Source organism: Erpetoichthys calabaricus, chromosome 4, assembly GCF_900747795.2.
Source record: "Erpetoichthys calabaricus chromosome 4, fErpCal1.3, whole genome shotgun sequence".
Lineage (NCBI taxonomy): Eukaryota > Metazoa > Chordata > Cladistia > Polypteriformes > Polypteridae > Erpetoichthys > Erpetoichthys calabaricus.
Window position 1 is genome coordinate 304,910,154 of NC_041397.2, and position 18,561 is coordinate 304,928,714.

The 18,561-nt window shown below is 37.3% G+C and overlaps 1 protein-coding gene across 1 annotated transcript; it reads right to left on the reverse strand.

Moving 5' to 3' along the window:
• Positions 1–6,637: 6,637 nt before the first annotated feature.
• LOC127527687 (olfactory receptor 1J1-like) lies at positions 6,638–15,564 on the reverse strand. The gene is made up of 2 exons (XM_051927266.1): positions 15,366–15,564; positions 6,638–7,629 (listed from the first exon to the last, which is right to left on the reverse strand). Exon 2 carries the CDS (start codon positions 7,605–7,607, stop codon positions 6,654–6,656), a length of 954 nt encoding a protein of 317 aa, XP_051783226.1. The 5' UTR covers positions 7,608–7,629; positions 15,366–15,564; the 3' UTR covers positions 6,638–6,653.
• Positions 15,565–18,561: the final 2,997 nt, after the last annotated feature.

Below are 18,561 nucleotides of genomic sequence, written 5' to 3' on the forward strand. Positions count from 1 at the left end.
CAGATTGTCTCTGCTCTCATCAAGCTTAGAGCTTTCAACTTGACAGTAACTGTAGCTGTCCATAGCCCGAACCCATAGCCTATTGGGTGTGGCAGTAATGGAAGATGGAGCAATCCCTTAACTACAATGGACAACTGTTCTAGACTCAAAGAGTGGAAGACTTGTCTGTATTGAAGTTGGACAAAGGTGCCATTAGTCCAAACTTTGCTGAAGAATAGCAATGGCACAAGCAGACAGACTGTATATGTAAAGCTTCATGTTTGTCTTGCTAAAAACAGTAATTGACATATCACCAGTTACAGGCCACAATTAAAAGATGTGACCAAGTTAAGATAGGAGACATGCTTTTAAAAACAAAGAAACAGAGCATACTGTTGATTCTTCCATATATTTAGAGAGAAACGACCAGGAAAGGAACAAAGCATCACTTACATCAGGCCATAAGTACACCTGCTTTGATTCTGAAAACTATGAACTGGAACTTAGGAGATATAATAAAGCCAGCCTATGTATTATAGTATAGGTTTATTGTAACTGAAAGGAAATAACCTTCTGAATGTTACAAGTTTCTTCCTAAATCTTGTAAGAAAATGCAGAATAGCAACTCACACAAACACACACACACACACACACATAGAAACTCTGAGTTGGGGGGGGGGGGGGGGTGACCCAGTGTAGGCTAACTGGGAGCACGTGAACGGACCCATGCAAGCACAAGAAGCTTAATAATAAGCGAGAGAAGTTATCCATTGTGAAAACATGAATTGATAGATCAGAATTCATAAGGTATGTGCCAGAGAGAAAAAGATCTAGCTAATCCAAGACAAAGAATTCATTAGTTGTGACTTTTTCCATAGGAAAGAAAAGTTCAACTAAGCTAATTAATAAATAATTAATTTATGTTTTGTGTTGTTATTGTCTTTAGTCTATACATCTATATACATACATATCTATATTTACAGTGTATACTTGTTTATATTCATTTTCTGTTATCCTTATGTTACAAATAATTTGCATTATTTTATTTATTGCAACAAGCATGTCTGAGTGAACATACATCTATCTCCACATCAAACCAGAACAGAGAAAGTAAAGGTTGTTAATGTAGACTTTTAACGATTTATGAATCTTGTTCATAACTTGTACAGATCTCTTCATATTTTGGTGAATTTGCATGTTTATTATGTATACTATTATGCACAATAAAGTCAAACCATATTTTCTTTGCTTTTTATCTAAAAAATGTTAACTGAATCTGCCTTACTTATTAGAGATTTCCTATTCTGGGAACTAGATGTCTGTTGCTGGCTGAAAAGAACATCTTCGGCTATAACCAGCATAACTCTCAGAAGACTTATAAATGAGTTGGCCCATATTGATCAAAGTGAGGTGGGAGAGCTCTAATGTGATTACAATACCACCACAAGCCTCCTTTACTATTACCCAGCAGGCACAATTAATGGACTCCAGAGGTTTCCACATGTCGTTATCATCCCATTATCATACTAGGTGTTTTGTTATGTATAATTCCCTAATGAGAAGGCCAAAACCACAAAACCGTCTCAAAACACACACAACTGATGATTATTTTTTATTATGAAATAACAGAATTAACAACACAACATGAATTAATAGTAGAATAATAAGGCAATAGGGAAAAAATAATTTAACAACCTAATAAGAAAAATTAATTAAGAACAGGAGCAGGAAAAATAAACCAAACAAGTTAATGGGAATATTTAATTGGAAAAAAGCAATTAATTCAACGTACCAGCTTCTTAAACTAAAGGAACCTTACATCTAAACAATAATAAACTCTAAACATGACTAAATTAGAACAACTAAAATCAAATCTAGTAAATATGCTTTGCAGTAAACTTCCATCCAGGCTTGTATTCTTCTTTGCTCACAGTGCTACTGGGATTGACTCTAATGTCTCACAACCCAGAATTGGAATAAACTGGTCCAGGAACTCGTTGTGGTTGTTAAAACAAGAAAAAGGTATTAGAATCAAGCAAAATTATCTGCCAATATAGTGAGAAAGTTTAACTTGTTAAATTTTCTAAAAATGAGATTATATATCTTACACATACAAATCTACTCAAGTCAGTTATTCTTAAAATAAGAAAAACAAGATCTATTATCTCTTTTCAAGATTGTCTGGCTTGTTAAGATTTCATTTTTTGCAGTGTACCAGCAAAATGCAGTTTCCTGAACATGTGATTTTCTTTGTTAGACATTAAATTCTTTACTTTAATTTGTTCCTGAGTGTTCCCGAGTTCCTGAGTGAATAATTAAAATTTAGCTAAAGCATTATTTTCTTTAAGCAGGTGTGGCTTTTCATTTTCTCCCTTTTATTCCTCTCATTTTGTCATGATAAGATATGGGCACAGAAAAGACTTGGTGGCACACATGAAGACCACGTAAAAAACAAACAAACAAAATAAGTACAAAATAAATGGTAAAAATATAATTGATAATGCTAGGTACTGTAAGTGTTGTTTCAATTTATTCTGCCAAATCTACAAAGCCTATCAGGCACTCTTATTGAAAAATGTAGTACTGATGTCATCCTTGCTTTGTTAAGTGTATAAAGTTCTGAGTGTTACTTGTTACTTCTGGGTCAGTGTTAATTAAAATATATTTTTTTCTTTTAAAACATTGTTTTTGGTTACTACTAAGAAGTAGTACAAGATTTTTTACTACATTTTTCCCAGTAGAAGGGTCTTTTACTGTTTCATTTTATTTACTTCCGCTGAAGCAAATGTAGCAAAGTATCTTAATGGTGGCTGAAAAAGTACTTGTGTTCAAACTCTGCAGTGCTTACAGGGCGTTTAACACTACAAGCACCAGCAGAAAGCAGCACAAATGGCCATGGAAGCTGGCAGGATAGTGGGTAAAAAGTAAGTGCATTTTCTTAGTGAAAAAGAATTAACATGTGAAAAAGTGCATAACACTAAAATCAGAGAACATTAGCATTGGAAAGAGAGAGCAAGGGTATAAGTGTTCAATCGTAACGAAGAAGACATTTAGACAGGAAGCAAAAGAAGGGCCCAGAGTTAAGAAAACTTTTATCTAGGGCACGGGTTCCCAAACCTTTTTAGGACAAGGCCCCCTCAAATGTTGTACCACCTGATCAGCCCTGCCGGTCTTACTAATATAATTCTGTGAACCTAGGCATTATCTTGAACCTTAGTTTCTGCTAATAGTAATCCTACCGTATGAATTTGGACAACACCAGACCTATTTAAAGTAAATGCTTAGTTATAGCAGACAATTGATAAATACATGACAATTAACTCGAAAGAGGCCCCGTTGTAACTCCCATCAGGATGAAGCAATCTGAATCAAAACAATACGCTATATACCTTGATGTATGTGTAATCAATTGCATTACATGCAATTCTGGAAGTAGTTTCCGTTTTCTGCCAGACACATTTTGCCGCTGCGCTCCATGTTCCTGAACATATGGGCAAGCATCTCGGGGGAGTAGCACCAAGTTCGCGTTGGATGTTTTCCTTCAAATCTTCCAAAGTGCGAGGCTCGTCCCGATAGACTTTTTCTTTGAACATACCCCAAAGGAAGAAGTTTGAAGGAGTCAGATCCAGCAACCATGGTGGCCAAAGCCCTTTTGAAATTACCCTGTTCCTGAAGAAGGACTCAATTTCTGCCATTCTCCTTGCCAATGTGCAACACGTTGCTCCATCTTGCTGGAAGTAACCTTCCGTTAACTCAAGATCATCCAGTTGATTCTGACATCGCTTAAATGAATTGGTGAACCAATAGGTTTGCACCATGAAGACGAGCTGCTCAACCACCACCATCCTGATGAGAAGTCGAGTGGCTGAGTGAAGGGGCACGGGTGGTATGCACCCAGAAGTTGCAAACTGAGGTTAAATGTTGTGACGGCTTTCTGGCACCTACCTCATCGCTCCGACGCAGAGACATCCCGGCTTGTTCAAAGCTCCATATACTGAGGAGCACATTTTATTGTTTTTTCGTTCAGATTGCTTCATCCTAGCAAGAGTTATTACAGAATATTCATGGCCTCTTTCGAGTGAATCTCCCTGTATGTGATCAAATATCACATGACAGCTCTAAGCCGACATACTCAACACTCTTGGAGTTCCACCTCCAAGAACTGAAATGTTTTGATGTACCACTACCTTTTATCTTAAATTATTAGACACTGAACCTTTATTCTTACTAAGTACGACTAAAGGGGATACTTCTTTGTTGAGTGGGTTTGCTTATATAATTTTCCATTGTAAGATTTCTAATTGCTAAAGTTGTGAGACTCAGCCTCGTGTTTTGGGGTGTAAGACAGGGACTCTCACATGTCATACCATGTATACACCAAATCTTTTTGTAATTAATATTTTTAATGCAACAGCAGCTATGTGATTAGATAGATAGATAGATAGATAGATAGATAGATAGATAGATAGATAGATAGATAGATAGATAGATAGATAGATAGATAGATAGATAGATACTTTATTAATCCCAAGGGGAAATTCACATATATATTGAATACAAGAAGGATTTTAATACTTAATATTTACAAAAGGTATACAGTTACATTTGAATCCAAATCAAAAGCAGGAAAAAAGTTAACTCGCAAGTTAACGTACAATAAAGAGGAAATTAGCTCAAAGATGGTTCCAAGTCAATTTATAAGCTAAGCCTGCTTTATGGCTGCCCAAGTCTGCTGCTAGGTCCAGCCTGTTTCTGTATTTAAGGAAGGATGATTCAGTCAAGGGTGCTGCTGTTTTGCAGTTAGGAGACCCGGGTCCTTCCCGCGTGGAGTTTGCATGTTCTCCCTCTGTCTGTGTGGGTTTCCTCCGGGTGCTCCAGTTTCCTCCCACAGTCCAAAGACATGCAGGTTAGGTGCATTGGCGATCCTAAATTGTCCTTGGTGTGTGGGTGTGTGTGTGTGTGTGTGCGCGCGCCCTGTGGTGGGCTGGTGCCCTGCCTGGGGTTTTTTTTCCTGCCTTACGCCCTGTGTTGGCTGGGATTGGCTCCAGCAGAGCCCCGTGACCCTGTAGTTAGGATATAGCAGGTTGGATAATGGATGGATGGATGGATGATTCAGTCAACACTCACATTTACTTAGCACAATTTTGCAAAAAGTTGTTGGTGTTGTCACTTTGTTGTCGGGTACTCTTCATTCTGGTGTGGATCATCTCAAAGAGGTGGACACTGAGACAGTACTTTGATGTTGGACTCCATGAAATGGTCGACATGGAATAGGTGAATGAGGTCAGGTGAGCATGAAAGGAGTGGAGACTCACTGCAAGTGCACTATCTATCTATCTATCTATCTATCTATCTATGAGACAGTGGTGGTGGAGCAGAAATGCTGCCTAACATGGCATTGATTTGGCCAGTCTGAATTTAAATAAATAACATATAAATAAAAAAGAAGTAGAAGAGTTCAATAATCTAAATTTTTATAATGAAGCCAATGCAAGCCAAGTCCTATTTAATTTGGATTTTTTGGAGGCTAGCTTGGATGAGCAATAGACTCTAGCTGTTGACCTCCAGAGCTCCACTCCATTGAGGAGGTTGTCACTTTATATTATACGCCACTGATAACTCATGGTTACACTATAGCTAAGATAGGGTTGGACGAGGGTTATCTGACTCAAGTCAAGTAAACCAATTAACAAAAACCTGCTATCCAATTGCGTGTCCAGCCGAGCTACTGAATCACAGAGTTGCGGAGGTCTGGAGCTGGACCCATTTCTGGACAAGACCTATCTTCTAGGAGACTGCATCTTCAGAAAATGCCAGCTGATCCAGAACCTCAAGCTACTGGAGGAGGAGGTGGCTAGCCTGCATTGTAATAGAAATTGGTGAACCTGGACCACCCCTAGGGTGGCACAAAATGAGACTTCAGACTATGGAGGTAGAAATAAGTGAGTCACAGTTAGATATAGATGCAAGGTGAAGGGTTCACACTGTCCAAAGTCATCAACCACAGAATTGGAAGTGTCAATCTGTTTCCAGTACCTTGTAGAGCTGGATGTTGGCTCTGAAAACTCTGCGGTGGTAGGCAGAGATGACCAAAAGGTCACCTCAAAACATATCCTCAGTAAGAGGTAGGTTTTGATAATGGGGTTCTCAAACATTTGGGGAACTGAGATGCAGGTTTGCTGCTGGAGAGTGTCTTGCACAGTGTGTTGCCCTCCCAGTGCACAGGTTGGTGGATAGGCTGTTGGTCAGAGTGGAAATCAATCCAGTTGTTATTGTCCATGTTAGAAGAAGAGATTCTTACAGTATTTTAGTAGTAAAAAGAATAGTTGTTATGGAAGTGAAGTGTATCAGAAACACTAAGGGCAAATTATGCAGACATTGAAATAGCGAATGCTCCAAACTTCCAGTAAGTTGCAGCTTCACTTCTGACCAGAAATCCTGTCCACAGTTTCCTGCTTAGCTAAAGAGATCAGGGCACGTACTGTATATGGGTGTGCAATAGAAGGACAGGGCATCTCAGTTTGCTCCAGTGTAGCATCACCCCAGCATTAACTCATAGTAAGTTCATACTAGTTATACAATTGTCTACCTTACAATTTTATTTTAATTATAATTTATTTGTAAACCAATTATGTTAAAATACAAATCAGTCCCAAAAATACAGAAATAGTCAGTTAATGGTTATTGATGCCTGGTGCTGTTTTTTTCCCTGATAAAAGCCTGTAAATGCTGTTTTTAATTTCCTTATTTCTAAAACTGTAGATTATAGGGTTCATCATGGGAGGGACCACATTTCCAATAATAACCATTATATTGTAGACTTCAGTCGACAGCTTGACTCCTGCTCCAGGTAGTATGTAGGATACCATAAACGGTATATAAAAAAATCCAACCACCAGAAGATGGGAAAGGCAGGTGCTGAAGACTTTTCTCTTCCCTTCAACTGAGGAGATCCGCAAGGCAGCCAAACCAATTATACTGTAAGAAAATAGTATTAGTGCAAATGGGAACATTCCACAGGTAATGACTATAGTTGACAAAAGTAATAAAAATTTGGGGTTATCGCTACAGGAGATTAGAACCATGGTTGAATAATCACAGAAACAATAGGGAAGAATATTTGTCTTGCAAAAAAGAAGCTCATTTGTATAAAATACATAGGAAGAATTGATCGAGAAGGCACTAATGATCAAAATCACAACACAAACCCATACAGTTTTATTTGTTACAATTGACGGGTATCTTAGAGGAAAAACCACAGCTACATAGCGGTCAATCGCCATTAAAGTCAGAAGAAGGGATTCCATTAGTTCCACATTTAATATTAAATACATCTGTATTAAACAGGCAGTGTATGCGACTACTAAAGCATCAAAAAGTATGACATTTAACATTTTTGGAATTAGAATAATGCCATTAGCCAAATCAATCATTGCAAGAGTGCCAATATAAATATACATTGGGGAATGCAGCTGATGGTTCGTTATTATGATCAGAATTACTAACATATTTCCAAAGAAAGATACCAGGCAGATCAATATGAGTAGAGCAATTGTTGTACTTGTTTGTTCAGGCTTAATCGCACAGTGCAAAACAAACTCTGACACGGACAGACTGCTGTTAAACATCCTGGAAGGGTCTTCAGTATATCTGAAAGAAATTGAAAAAAATATGTCATGAGTCAACTCTTTTAACATTCATGTAATCAAACAAGAGTTTGTTATTGTTTTGGGGTAGATTTATTTGGTATTCTTTTTATTCTAAAATTATCTGATGACGGGGCTTACTGAGAAAGGAAAAGGAAAAAGTTATAACAGTTTTTGTTTTAAATTTCTATGCTATGTTAGAAAGTGTAATTTATATTCTAAGATGCTTTGCAATTTTGTATTAAGGTGAATATGTTTAAAATAATGAAATCATACAGAGCTATTGATAGTTGAAATCACTACCGTATCTACTCTTGGATAAGTTCTCCCACGGATAAGTCGGGACTTAATTTTACTGTATAATTTCTGGTATTTTATAATGTCGGTTGTATAAGTAGAATGTGGAAAACTCACACTATTGGTCCAAGAGATTATGATATGCTAATGCCCACCTGAGAGAGTAACCACGGAGCACACGGCCTCTTTTATCGTATGTGAGTGCGGCAATGCGCTGTATCAGCGTGTGCTCCTAACCTCCCTCTCTCTCTCTCTATTGTGCCTACGTGACCACACGGTAATGCCCGAACTATCCCGAAGCGACGTTTGCACTGTTTTGTGTTTTTTGTATCTCACACCCTCATACACCTTTATTGTAACAGCATCCCTTATCTACGATGAAGCGTTTAGTCAGAAGAAAATGTGAGGCTGGTTTTAAACTAAACGTAGTTGAAGTAGTGAAAGAAATTGGCAACTGCGCTGCTGCAACAAAATTCGATGCATCTGAGAAACTGATGCGAAATCGGAGAAGGCAAGAAGATGTAAAAAAAAAAAAAAACAAGTCGAGGTCGGATTTTATGATCGATTTTTCAGAAGTCTAGAAACATAATTCTTACAGCACCACTACCTCTGTCCAAGTGAGAGAGGGATCGATGTAGCATATAGATGATGGCATCCTCTGCTCCCACCTTCTCCTGATATGCAAACTGCAGAGGGTCAAGGGCGTGTTGAACCTGTGGCCTAAGGTGGTGAAGCAGCAGCCTCTCCATGGTCTTCATCACATGTCAGAGCAACAGGCCGAAAGTCATTCAGCTCACTAGGACGTGATACCTTTGTTAAATGGTGCGACTCAAACCACCTACACCTGAACACCAGCAAAACCAAAGAGCTGGTGGTGGATTTTAGGAGGCCCAGACCCCTCATAGACCCAGTGATCATCAAAGGTGACTGTGTGCAGATGGTGCAGACCTATAAATATCTGGGAGTGCAGCTGAATGATAAATTAGACTGGACTGCCAATACTGATGCGCTGTGCAAGAAAGGACAGAGCCGGTTATACTACCTTAGAAGGCTGGCGTCCTTCAACATCTGCAATAAGATGCTGCAGATGTTCTATCAGACAGTTGTGGCGAGTGCCCTCTTCTACGCAGTGGTGTGCTGGGGAGGCAGCATTAAGAGGAAAGACGCCTCACGTCTGGACAAACTGGTGAGGAAGGCAAGCTCTATTGTTGGCATGGAGCTGGACAGTTTAACATCTGTGGCAGAGCGAAGGGCGCTCAGCAGGCTCCTATCAATTATGGAGAATCCACTGCATCCACTTAATAGTATCATCTCCAGACAGAAGAGCAGCTTCAGCGACAGACTGTTGTCACTGTCCTGCTCCACTGACAGATTGAGGAGATCGTTTCTCCCCCAAACTATGCGACTCTTTAATTCCACCCGGTGGGGTAAACGTTAACATTCAACATTATACATAATTATTGTCTGTTTTTCACCTGCATTATTATCATTCTTTAATTTAATATTATTTATTGTATCAGTATGCTGCTGCTGAAGAATGTGAATTTCCCATTGGGATTAATAAAGTATCTATCTATCTATCTATCTATCTATCTATCTATCTATCTATCTATCTATCTATCTATCTATCTATCTATCTATCTATCTATCTATCTAATCAAACTGTTTGCATTATTCCTCAAGAATACAAATGCTGTCTAATAAGGATACATTTATTTGTTGATAAAGAGCTTTATGTTTACTTGTGATATTTACCCCTAGGTATTTAAACTGATCTGCTATGGTAAAAGGTAGGGTGTCCAATCTGATATTATATGCTTGTGAATTCACTGGAAAGAGTATACTTTTATTCAGATTAATTTTAAGACCAGAAATCTTTTGAAATTCTGTTAGTGCTGTTAGAACTGCAGTGACAGTGTTTTCTGGGTCTGATATATATAAAACCATATCATCTGCATTTATCAACAAAATTTTGCCGTCTGTATGGAAAAAATTAAGCAAGACTTGCATAGATGGTCAACCCTTCATCTCACTCTAGCCGGAAGAATTAACACTGTTAAGATGAATATCCTTCCTAAACTTCTTTTTTTATTTCAAACCATTCCAATATATATCAATAAATCATTTTTTAAACAGTTAGATTCAACAATAACCTCATTCATTTGGAACTCAAAACACCCAAGTATCCGAAGAGCAACCCTACAAAGACCTCAGGCAGAGGGTGGCATGGCTTTACCTAATTTTCAGTTTTATTACTGGGCAGCAAACATACAAGCCATAAAAACCTGGACACAAATAAATGAACATACACAGGCTTGGTCCGCAATAGAAATAAATTCCTGTAGTACTTCTTTATATTCCCTGCTCTGCTCTCCAATAAATGAAAGTTATTCGCAAATATACTAATAACCCAATTGTGCTTTACTCACTCAGAATATGGAACCAAATTAGAAAGCATTTTAAGATGGAAAATCTTTTATCAGTGGCACCTCTGCAAGAAAACCACCTCTTTCAACCCTCGCAAACATATCCAGTTTTTAATACCTGGAAAAGTTTTGGGATTAAAATGCTCAGAGATCTTTATATAGACAACATATTTGCATCTTTTGAACAATTACGTTCAAAATTCAACCTCCCAGCTACACATTTCTTTCACTATCTTCAAATTAGAAATTTTGTTAAACAGAAATTGCCCAATTTTCCCCACCTTGCACCCTCCACAATGCTGGAAAAATACTGCTCAATGCCGAGGAATTAAACACCATTTCCGCATTATATAAAATCCTATTAGAGTCCCTACCTTTCAAAGATCCAAGAGGACATTGGAAAGAAGATCTCTTAATCAATATATCAGAAAAGGAGTGGAAGGTAGCAAAGCAGAGAATTCACTCGAGCTCCATATGCACAAAGCACAGAATTATTCAACTAAAAATTATGTATCAAGCTCATCTGTCTCGCTTAAAACTGTCCAAAATGTTTCCAGGGCAGGATCCAACCTGCGAACGCTGCAACCAAGCTCCTGCCTCACTGGGTCACATGTTTTGGGTCTGCACCAAACTAACATCATTTTGGACAAAAATTTTTAAGTGCCTTTCAGACAGCCTTGGGGTCACAATCCCTCCTAACCCATTAACAGCTGTGTTCGGTGTTCTTCCAGACGGACTTGAAGTGGAAAAGGACAAGCAAACGGTGATTGCATTCACTACACTTTTGGCACGCAGACTCATTCTGTTAAATTGGAAGAATCCTAACTCTACTCTGATACGTCAGTGGGGAACCGATGTTTTATATTATTTGAAATTGGAAAAAATCAAATTCTCAGTTAGAGGATCTGTACAAAATTTTTTCAAAACCTGGCAGGATCTGATCAATATTATTTTAGAATAAGAGAAATAACCATTACCGCATTTAACTCCCTTCTCTATCTCTTATTTACATATATATTTATTTCTCCCTTTCCTTTGCTTAATGTTGTCTTATTAAAAAGCCCTAAGCAATTCTCCTTTAGCTAAGCTCTCCTTCTCAGGGGTGGGGTTTGATTTGTTTTTAATTTGTTTGGTTATAAATTGATCTGTTTGTATGGAATGATTACAATAAAAATTAATAAAATATAAAATCGGAATAAAGATACATTTATTAAGTAACAATGTTTACAGTTTCCAAAACCATACAACTCTCCTACATTTTTTCACCATTCTTCACATATAATGCAAGAAACACCAACTGCAGTGGCCATGTCTGTCTGTTTGTCTAGCTTTCTGTCTGTTCGCATGAAACAGCTTGGGTCCCCATGGATCAATTTTGTTGAAATCTGGCACAGTAATTCTTCAAAGAAAATGGCAGAAACAGTTCAATTTTCATGAAGAGATCTCAGCGATTGGCCTGTATAAAGCCTTGAAGTTTCAAAATATTCCCAATGAAAAGCTTTGGCGAAGTCATCTATCTGTAAACAGAGAAACATTCTGTTTTCGATTTTGCCTTGACAGCGGTTACACCAACTTGTGTATTTTTCTTCTTTTACTTTTCCGACGGCACCTCAGATCCCCAATAAAACAATGACAGGAAAGGGCGTGCAAGCAGCTCATATAACAGCACCCTCCTCCTACTTTTTTAGATAAATTATCTATATAAATACAAAAAAAGTCACTTCTTTGGAAATGAATTGAAAAGAAAAGCAATTACATGTAACCATATGTAAGACTGAATTTACTGAACTAATATTATCTTCAGATTATTATTGTAAAGAACGAATGTTATCAACCTGCATTTAAACAGTGTCTGAAGTAATTTATTACATGGAAAATGTGCAGCTGTTCTGAAAGAGTTGCTTAGTGGTAAAACATATGACAAAAGACCGAGTCGAGGTTTCAGTTTATCTGTGTCTGAAGAACAGCTTTTGTTACTCTATATCTTGGAACTGAAACTAAAATATTTAAGATTAGTGTCACCTTTGGTACTCCCATTGTACAATAAATCGTTTTTTTCCAAGTTCTTAGTTCTTTAGGTAATTTTAAGAAATTGCTAGGTTTTGACTAATATTAATAGCTGGATAGGAAGCTTTTTTTAAGTAATTACTGGGTATACTTTCAAAAGTGTTATGTTTAAGAAAATTGAAGAACACATCAATCAATGCCATTTTGCATCACATGAATTGGAACCTGTTGTGTATGAAAAGCTGGTGTGCCACCACAAGCCTATTTAGGATACATTTTAACTACATGCCATTGTAAAGAACTGTTAAAAAGAATGCATTTAACATAGTCTACTAACACTTCAAACTGCATTCTATTTATGCTGTTATTTTTGAATATTTTTTTAATAAACAAAAATGAAATAACTAGCTCTTAGATCAGTGTTTCCCAAACTCGGTCCTGGGGAACCCCTTTGGCTGCAGGTTTTTGTTGTCACTGATTAAGAATCTGGTTGGAACAAAAACAGGAGGTCCCCGGGACTGAGGTTGGGAAACACTGTCTTAGATGAGGTAAGTAAACCAACGTGAAATGTTCCAACTTTCATATCAGTTAACCAAACACACCTGAATGTTATGCCACGTGTATAATTTCTAACTTGTTTAAAACTTGAGAGTGTTTAGACCCTGTAGATTAAACCACATAAACCTGATCATGGCACTCACAACAATATTTTAGAAGTCAGTGCAAATGCACATTCAGGCTTGTATTAAGTTCATAATACTAATTAGACATGTCTGTATTGTCATTATGTGAGTGTATTGTGATATGTGATGTTTATATGCAAATTGACGTTTCTTTTTCCCTTACTATGGCATATATATACAATATATGTGTAGGCAGTAGTGGTTCCCGTTGAAAAAGTTACCAACGTCTTTTTTTTCCTTTGGAATTACTACCAATCTCAGGGAAGCTGCTTAAAAATGGCCAAGACATAAAACAACATTCTTCAGTGTTTTCTACAAATGCTTAATCATAAAACTAGGTTTAAAAGATAAAAGGAGAAATACATTTAGCAAAAAATAAAAGCAAATTATAAACCAAATGGATTATAAATCAATGCACTTGGGTTTTCACTTTAAACATGCAGATCTTATATATAAACGTCTACAAGTGGAAGTGTATGTGTCTGTCCAGTCCGGAAGTGAGAGGTGGAGTCGGGGTAAGGGTTCCACCTCCAGGGAAACAGAAAGCTTAACATCTACGCATGGAAGTGTGAGGCTACAGCATGAAGCTCAAAGAGCCGGCAAGGCGGGCCCAAGTTAACAAGTCGGAAGAAGAAATTGACTCTGTGGCCAAAGTAAAACCTCTGAGAAAATGGAGAAACTCACTTAGCCGCTAATACACAAGCGAGATGAGCACATTGGCAAAACGGTATCTCTTTTACTTTTCCTCCCACCGCTAATACACAAACAAGGCGAGCACATCGGCAAAATAAAACCTCCTAGGAGAGAGATTCCCAGAGTAGATCCTTTCAATTACCTGACATCTCTACATTTCAGTTTTTTTTTCTGACGATTTCAATAGTTTCTAGGACCCCGGCCTTTTTACACCACGAGCTTACACCGCTAGTGTTTTATAACAGCCTTTTGAGATGTTGGGACAGCTTAGCAATTAGCTGAACAAACAAACCTGATGGACTGGTTATTCTTCTCTAATTTCTAAAATTTTGTGTGCTCTTTAATGTATATGTCCTAAGCAAAAATATTAACTGGTTGCACTTTATTAAAAAAAAGAAAAGATTAAACCTGCAAGGACACATTAAAGTGCTTAAAGAGATCTTTACAAGTTGAATAGGTAACTAGGTTGACTTTGCGAAATTAAGAGTTAATTCATTTTAGAATGACTTTTTGCAGCCCTGTTCCTCGGTCACAATATTTCAGTTCCATACTACTTACTAAAATTATTAGCTGTAATATTTAAAAAGACCTGATTTGTGTGAATTAATACTCAAGATACAAATTAATCATTTGTCAACAATTCTCTGCCCATCCCTTATAAAAATGAAATAAATTGCAGTATATCCCACAAATATGTAGACACATCCTTCAGTATGATGTCATATGCAATTTAAATATATATTTTTTATTATTATATCTAAGATATAATGATACAGTATATATATTTCCCATTATATGGTGTAACAAACATGTTTCCAAATATATTGTATAAAAGACAAGCAATATACTGCGTGTCCAAATCTAAGACTGATCATTCGTGTCTTTTCTGTTTACCTGGAAAAAGCAAAACCCTGAATTCTCAGCAATTCCAATTTATTCTGAGCCCACGTAACTCAAGTAAAATTGTTCAAGCAGGTCACCCCACCAACATATTTCAGTTTAGAACTTTCTTATTTGTACATACTCGGTGAATAGATTATAGTTTATAATTCATGCTGGGTCAGTATGATTTGATTCAGAATATGTTTACATACTGTATAAGAAACGTCTATTGGATAGTGTTTTAAATGACAGTTTAATATATTTTTTGGAAAAAAAGACAAATATTTACCTTTAAATATATAATCTAAAATATACTGTACACTATATTAAAACTTTTATTTACAGTATATTAAAAAAATATTGCATTTGTTTTCTAAGGTATTTCACAGTATGTCATTCCTAGCATTTTAAAATTTATGGAATATGTTTCTGAAAAATATACTGCAATCTAAAAAAAAATCAATAATTATATATTATACAATATATTTCAGAAGTTTGCAGAAAGTGTATTATCTTTATATTAAAAGTATTTTATAACATATAGGTAGCAATATTTTTTAAAAATATATTTTACATGTACTTCATTTTTGCAAGGGATAAAAGATATTTTTATACAACAGTTGTATTAATTCATTTTGTGCACCACTAAAAGATATAAAGCTATCACTAAACAAAAACAATAAAACACCAAAAACACAATATTTCTTAAAACAAGTTACTCTTTATAGCATAAAAAATGACAGATATATTACCTTCTTACTGTAAATCATTCAACAGGTTTTTATTGTGGATTCAGATGGCCCTGGACGAGACATATGGCTGTCTCATTATATTATTATGTGCTGGCACCCTCTAAAAATAAAAGGGAACAAACATACAAAGTCTATTCAGGGCAGCATGCTCCAAATTATTGAAATAATAAGTTCATGTTATAAAATCTGTAATTTTAAGAAAGCAATAGTGAAGCTTTTAAAGGTAATGCAAATGATCTTTAAGATGGTGTGTGTCTGGTTCTGTATTTAAATATGTTTGCTCCTTTGAGAGTCACAATTTTTCACTGCAGCTATGGTCACAATTACTAAGGGAATTCATTATTGTGCACCTCTAAGATCTTTCTTGTTGCCTTTTAGGAGTTTCCAATTTTTGTTTTTTGTGTATTCAAAGAAAAGGTGTGCCAGAAGTCAAAAAAAATGTTAACGTATTTATGTTTTAAGCATACGTATGAAACATTTCAATACAATCAAGCATTGTCCACCCTTTTCTCCTAAATTCTTACTCCACTACAAGTTAAATTGGCATCAGAATCTATTCAGGGAACCTCAAAAGCAAGTAAGAAATTAAAACAGATATTTTACTTTTAACTGTGACAGATTATGACATTGCAAATGTTGCTCTTTGCATTGCAACTGGTCGAGTTCTCAGTTGCCCACAGCCAGAAAACTATTACAAGGTAAATGAATCAATCTTAATTTTAAATTTGAAAAATTAAACCAGTCATATTAAACAAATACCAATATAAATGCGTATCTAATACATTCAGTATTTATTCAACACAGCCATGGGGGAATGCACAAACGAGTGTCTTTCTTCATGTCTATCCCAAGCCCAGATAAATGAGGAGGCTTACAGAAAGAGCATTCGGTGTTAAATTTTGCCAGATCAATATGCGGACAACAATACAGATTTCCATACTGAATCAGTCAAGGCCCGGGTTAACAACAGCTGCTACCAGTACTGTTAGCCAACAGGGTGCTGGGGGAAATTGGGCTAAAGTTGGCTGAAGGAGAAGAAGAGGGGGAAGGCATGTCTGGAGACAGGACGAGAGGAGGAAGGTTAAAAGAGTTCAAGTGAGGGTAAGAAGTTTGAATGTTGGCAGTATGACTGGTAAAGGGAGAGAGTTAGCTGATATGATGAAGAGAAGGAAGGTTGATATATCGTCTGTGCAAGAGACCGGATGGAAGGGGAGTAAGAGGTGTGTTCAAATTGTTCTATCAAAGTGTGGATGTAAGAAGAAATGGGGTAGGGGGTATCCTGAAAGAACAGTATGTCAAGAGTGTTTTGGAGGTGAGTGTCAGACAAAGTGTTGATAATTAAGCTGTACACTGAAGGTGTGATGATGAATGTTATTAGTCCATATGCCCCAGAAGTTGAGTGGTGATGAATGAGAAAGAAGATTTCTGGAGTGAGTTGGATGAATCGGTGGAAAGTGTACCCAAGAGAGAGACAGACTGGCGATTAGAGTGAATTTCAGTGAACATGTTGGTAAATGGAACAGAGAGGATGAGGAGGTTATGGGCAGGTATGGTGTCAAGGAGAGGAAGGAAGAAAGAGGATCAGATGGTAGTGTATTTTGCAAAAAGGATGGACATGGCTGCAAAATCAAGGTACATGGCTGTGGTGAATAGATATTTTAAGAAGAGGCAGGAACACAGGGTGACATACAAGAGTGGAGGAAGTTGCACACAGGTAGATTATGTGTTATGCAGGAGACTCAGTATGAAAGAGATTGAAGACTTCAAAGTAGTGGCAGGGGAGTGTAGTTAGGCAGCATAGGATAATGGTCTATAGGATGATGTTGGAGATCAAGAAGAGGAGGACAGTGAGGGCAGAGCCAAGGATCAATCTTTGGAAGCTGAAAACAGGAAGACTGTAAGGTGGAGTTCAGGGGGAGGTAAGACAGACATTAAGTAGCAGTGAAGAGTTACCAGACAGCTGGGCAACTACAGCAGAAGTGGGAAGGGAGATAGCTAGAAGTGTGTTTGGTGTGATATCTGGACAGAGGAAGGAGGAGGACAAAGAAACCTGGTGGTGGAATGTGGAAGAACAGAAGAGTATACAGAGGAAGAGTTTGGTGAAGAAGAAGTGGGATAGTCAGAGAGATGAAGAAAGTAGACAGGAGTACAAAGAGATAGTGTGTAAGGAAAGAGAAGTGGCAAAGTCTAAAGATAAGACATATGATGAGTTGTATGAGAGGTTAGACACTAAGGAGGGAGAAAAGGACCCCTACTGATTGGCTAGACAGAGGGACCAAGCTGGGAAAGATGAGCAGTAGGTTAGGGTGATAAAGGATAATGATGGAAACATACTCAGAAGCGAGCAGAGTGTGTTGAGCTGATGGAAAGAATACTTTTAAAGGTTGATGAATGAGAGAGAGAGAGAGAGAAGGTTAGGTGATATGGAGATAGTGAACCAGGAAGTGCAACGGATTAGCAAGGAGGAAGTAAGGACAGCTATGAAGAGGATGAAGAATGGAAAAGCTGTTAGTCCAGGTGGGATACTTGTGGAAGCATGGAGGTATGTAAGAGTGGTACAGGGTATGTCGGAGTGAAGTATGACATATCCACCACTCTGGTGCACTGCGACAGGCACTGCATTTAAGCAATAAACCCCCGTGAAGTTATGAGCACGTTGAAGCAAAAAGGGGGTGGGGAGCTCGCAAAAACACATCACCTTGTATAGGTGCAGAGTGCCATTGTGCCGCACCAAAACAATAAGTGGGTGATCTTGTGAAGTTGTGGTCACATTGAAGCAAGGAGTTTGCATCAAGTAATAAGGGGCAGTTGTTGAGGTGGGGTTTGGGGTGATTGAGAGAAAGCGTCACGCTTACTTCCAGAACTGAAACTACGAAAATGCTGGTACCATAGCATTTACAGTTTTGGGTTTTTTAGTACCTTTCCAGCACATATACATTACTTCATTGAAATTTCACTTGATTTTTTGTTTAATGGATTTGTTTCCTTTTTTATCAAACTTGTACTGATTTATGTGATATTTTAAAAGTATGATGAGGTGTTCAAAAACTGTTTAGATGAATCCAGCATTTTTCACTAATCCAGCACTCCTTGTGTCCCAACGGTGAAGGTCTACATTTAGTAATTATGTCTTAGACAGGTGCTTTGAGGTAAATGCACAATGAAAAATATATGAATTTAAGAACAAATTAACAAT

Coding starts and splice junctions, on each gene's coding strand:
- LOC127527687 (XM_051927266.1), bottom strand. CDS start 7,607: ATGTTTAACAGCAGTCTGTCCGTGTCAGAGTTTGTTTTGCACTGTGCG.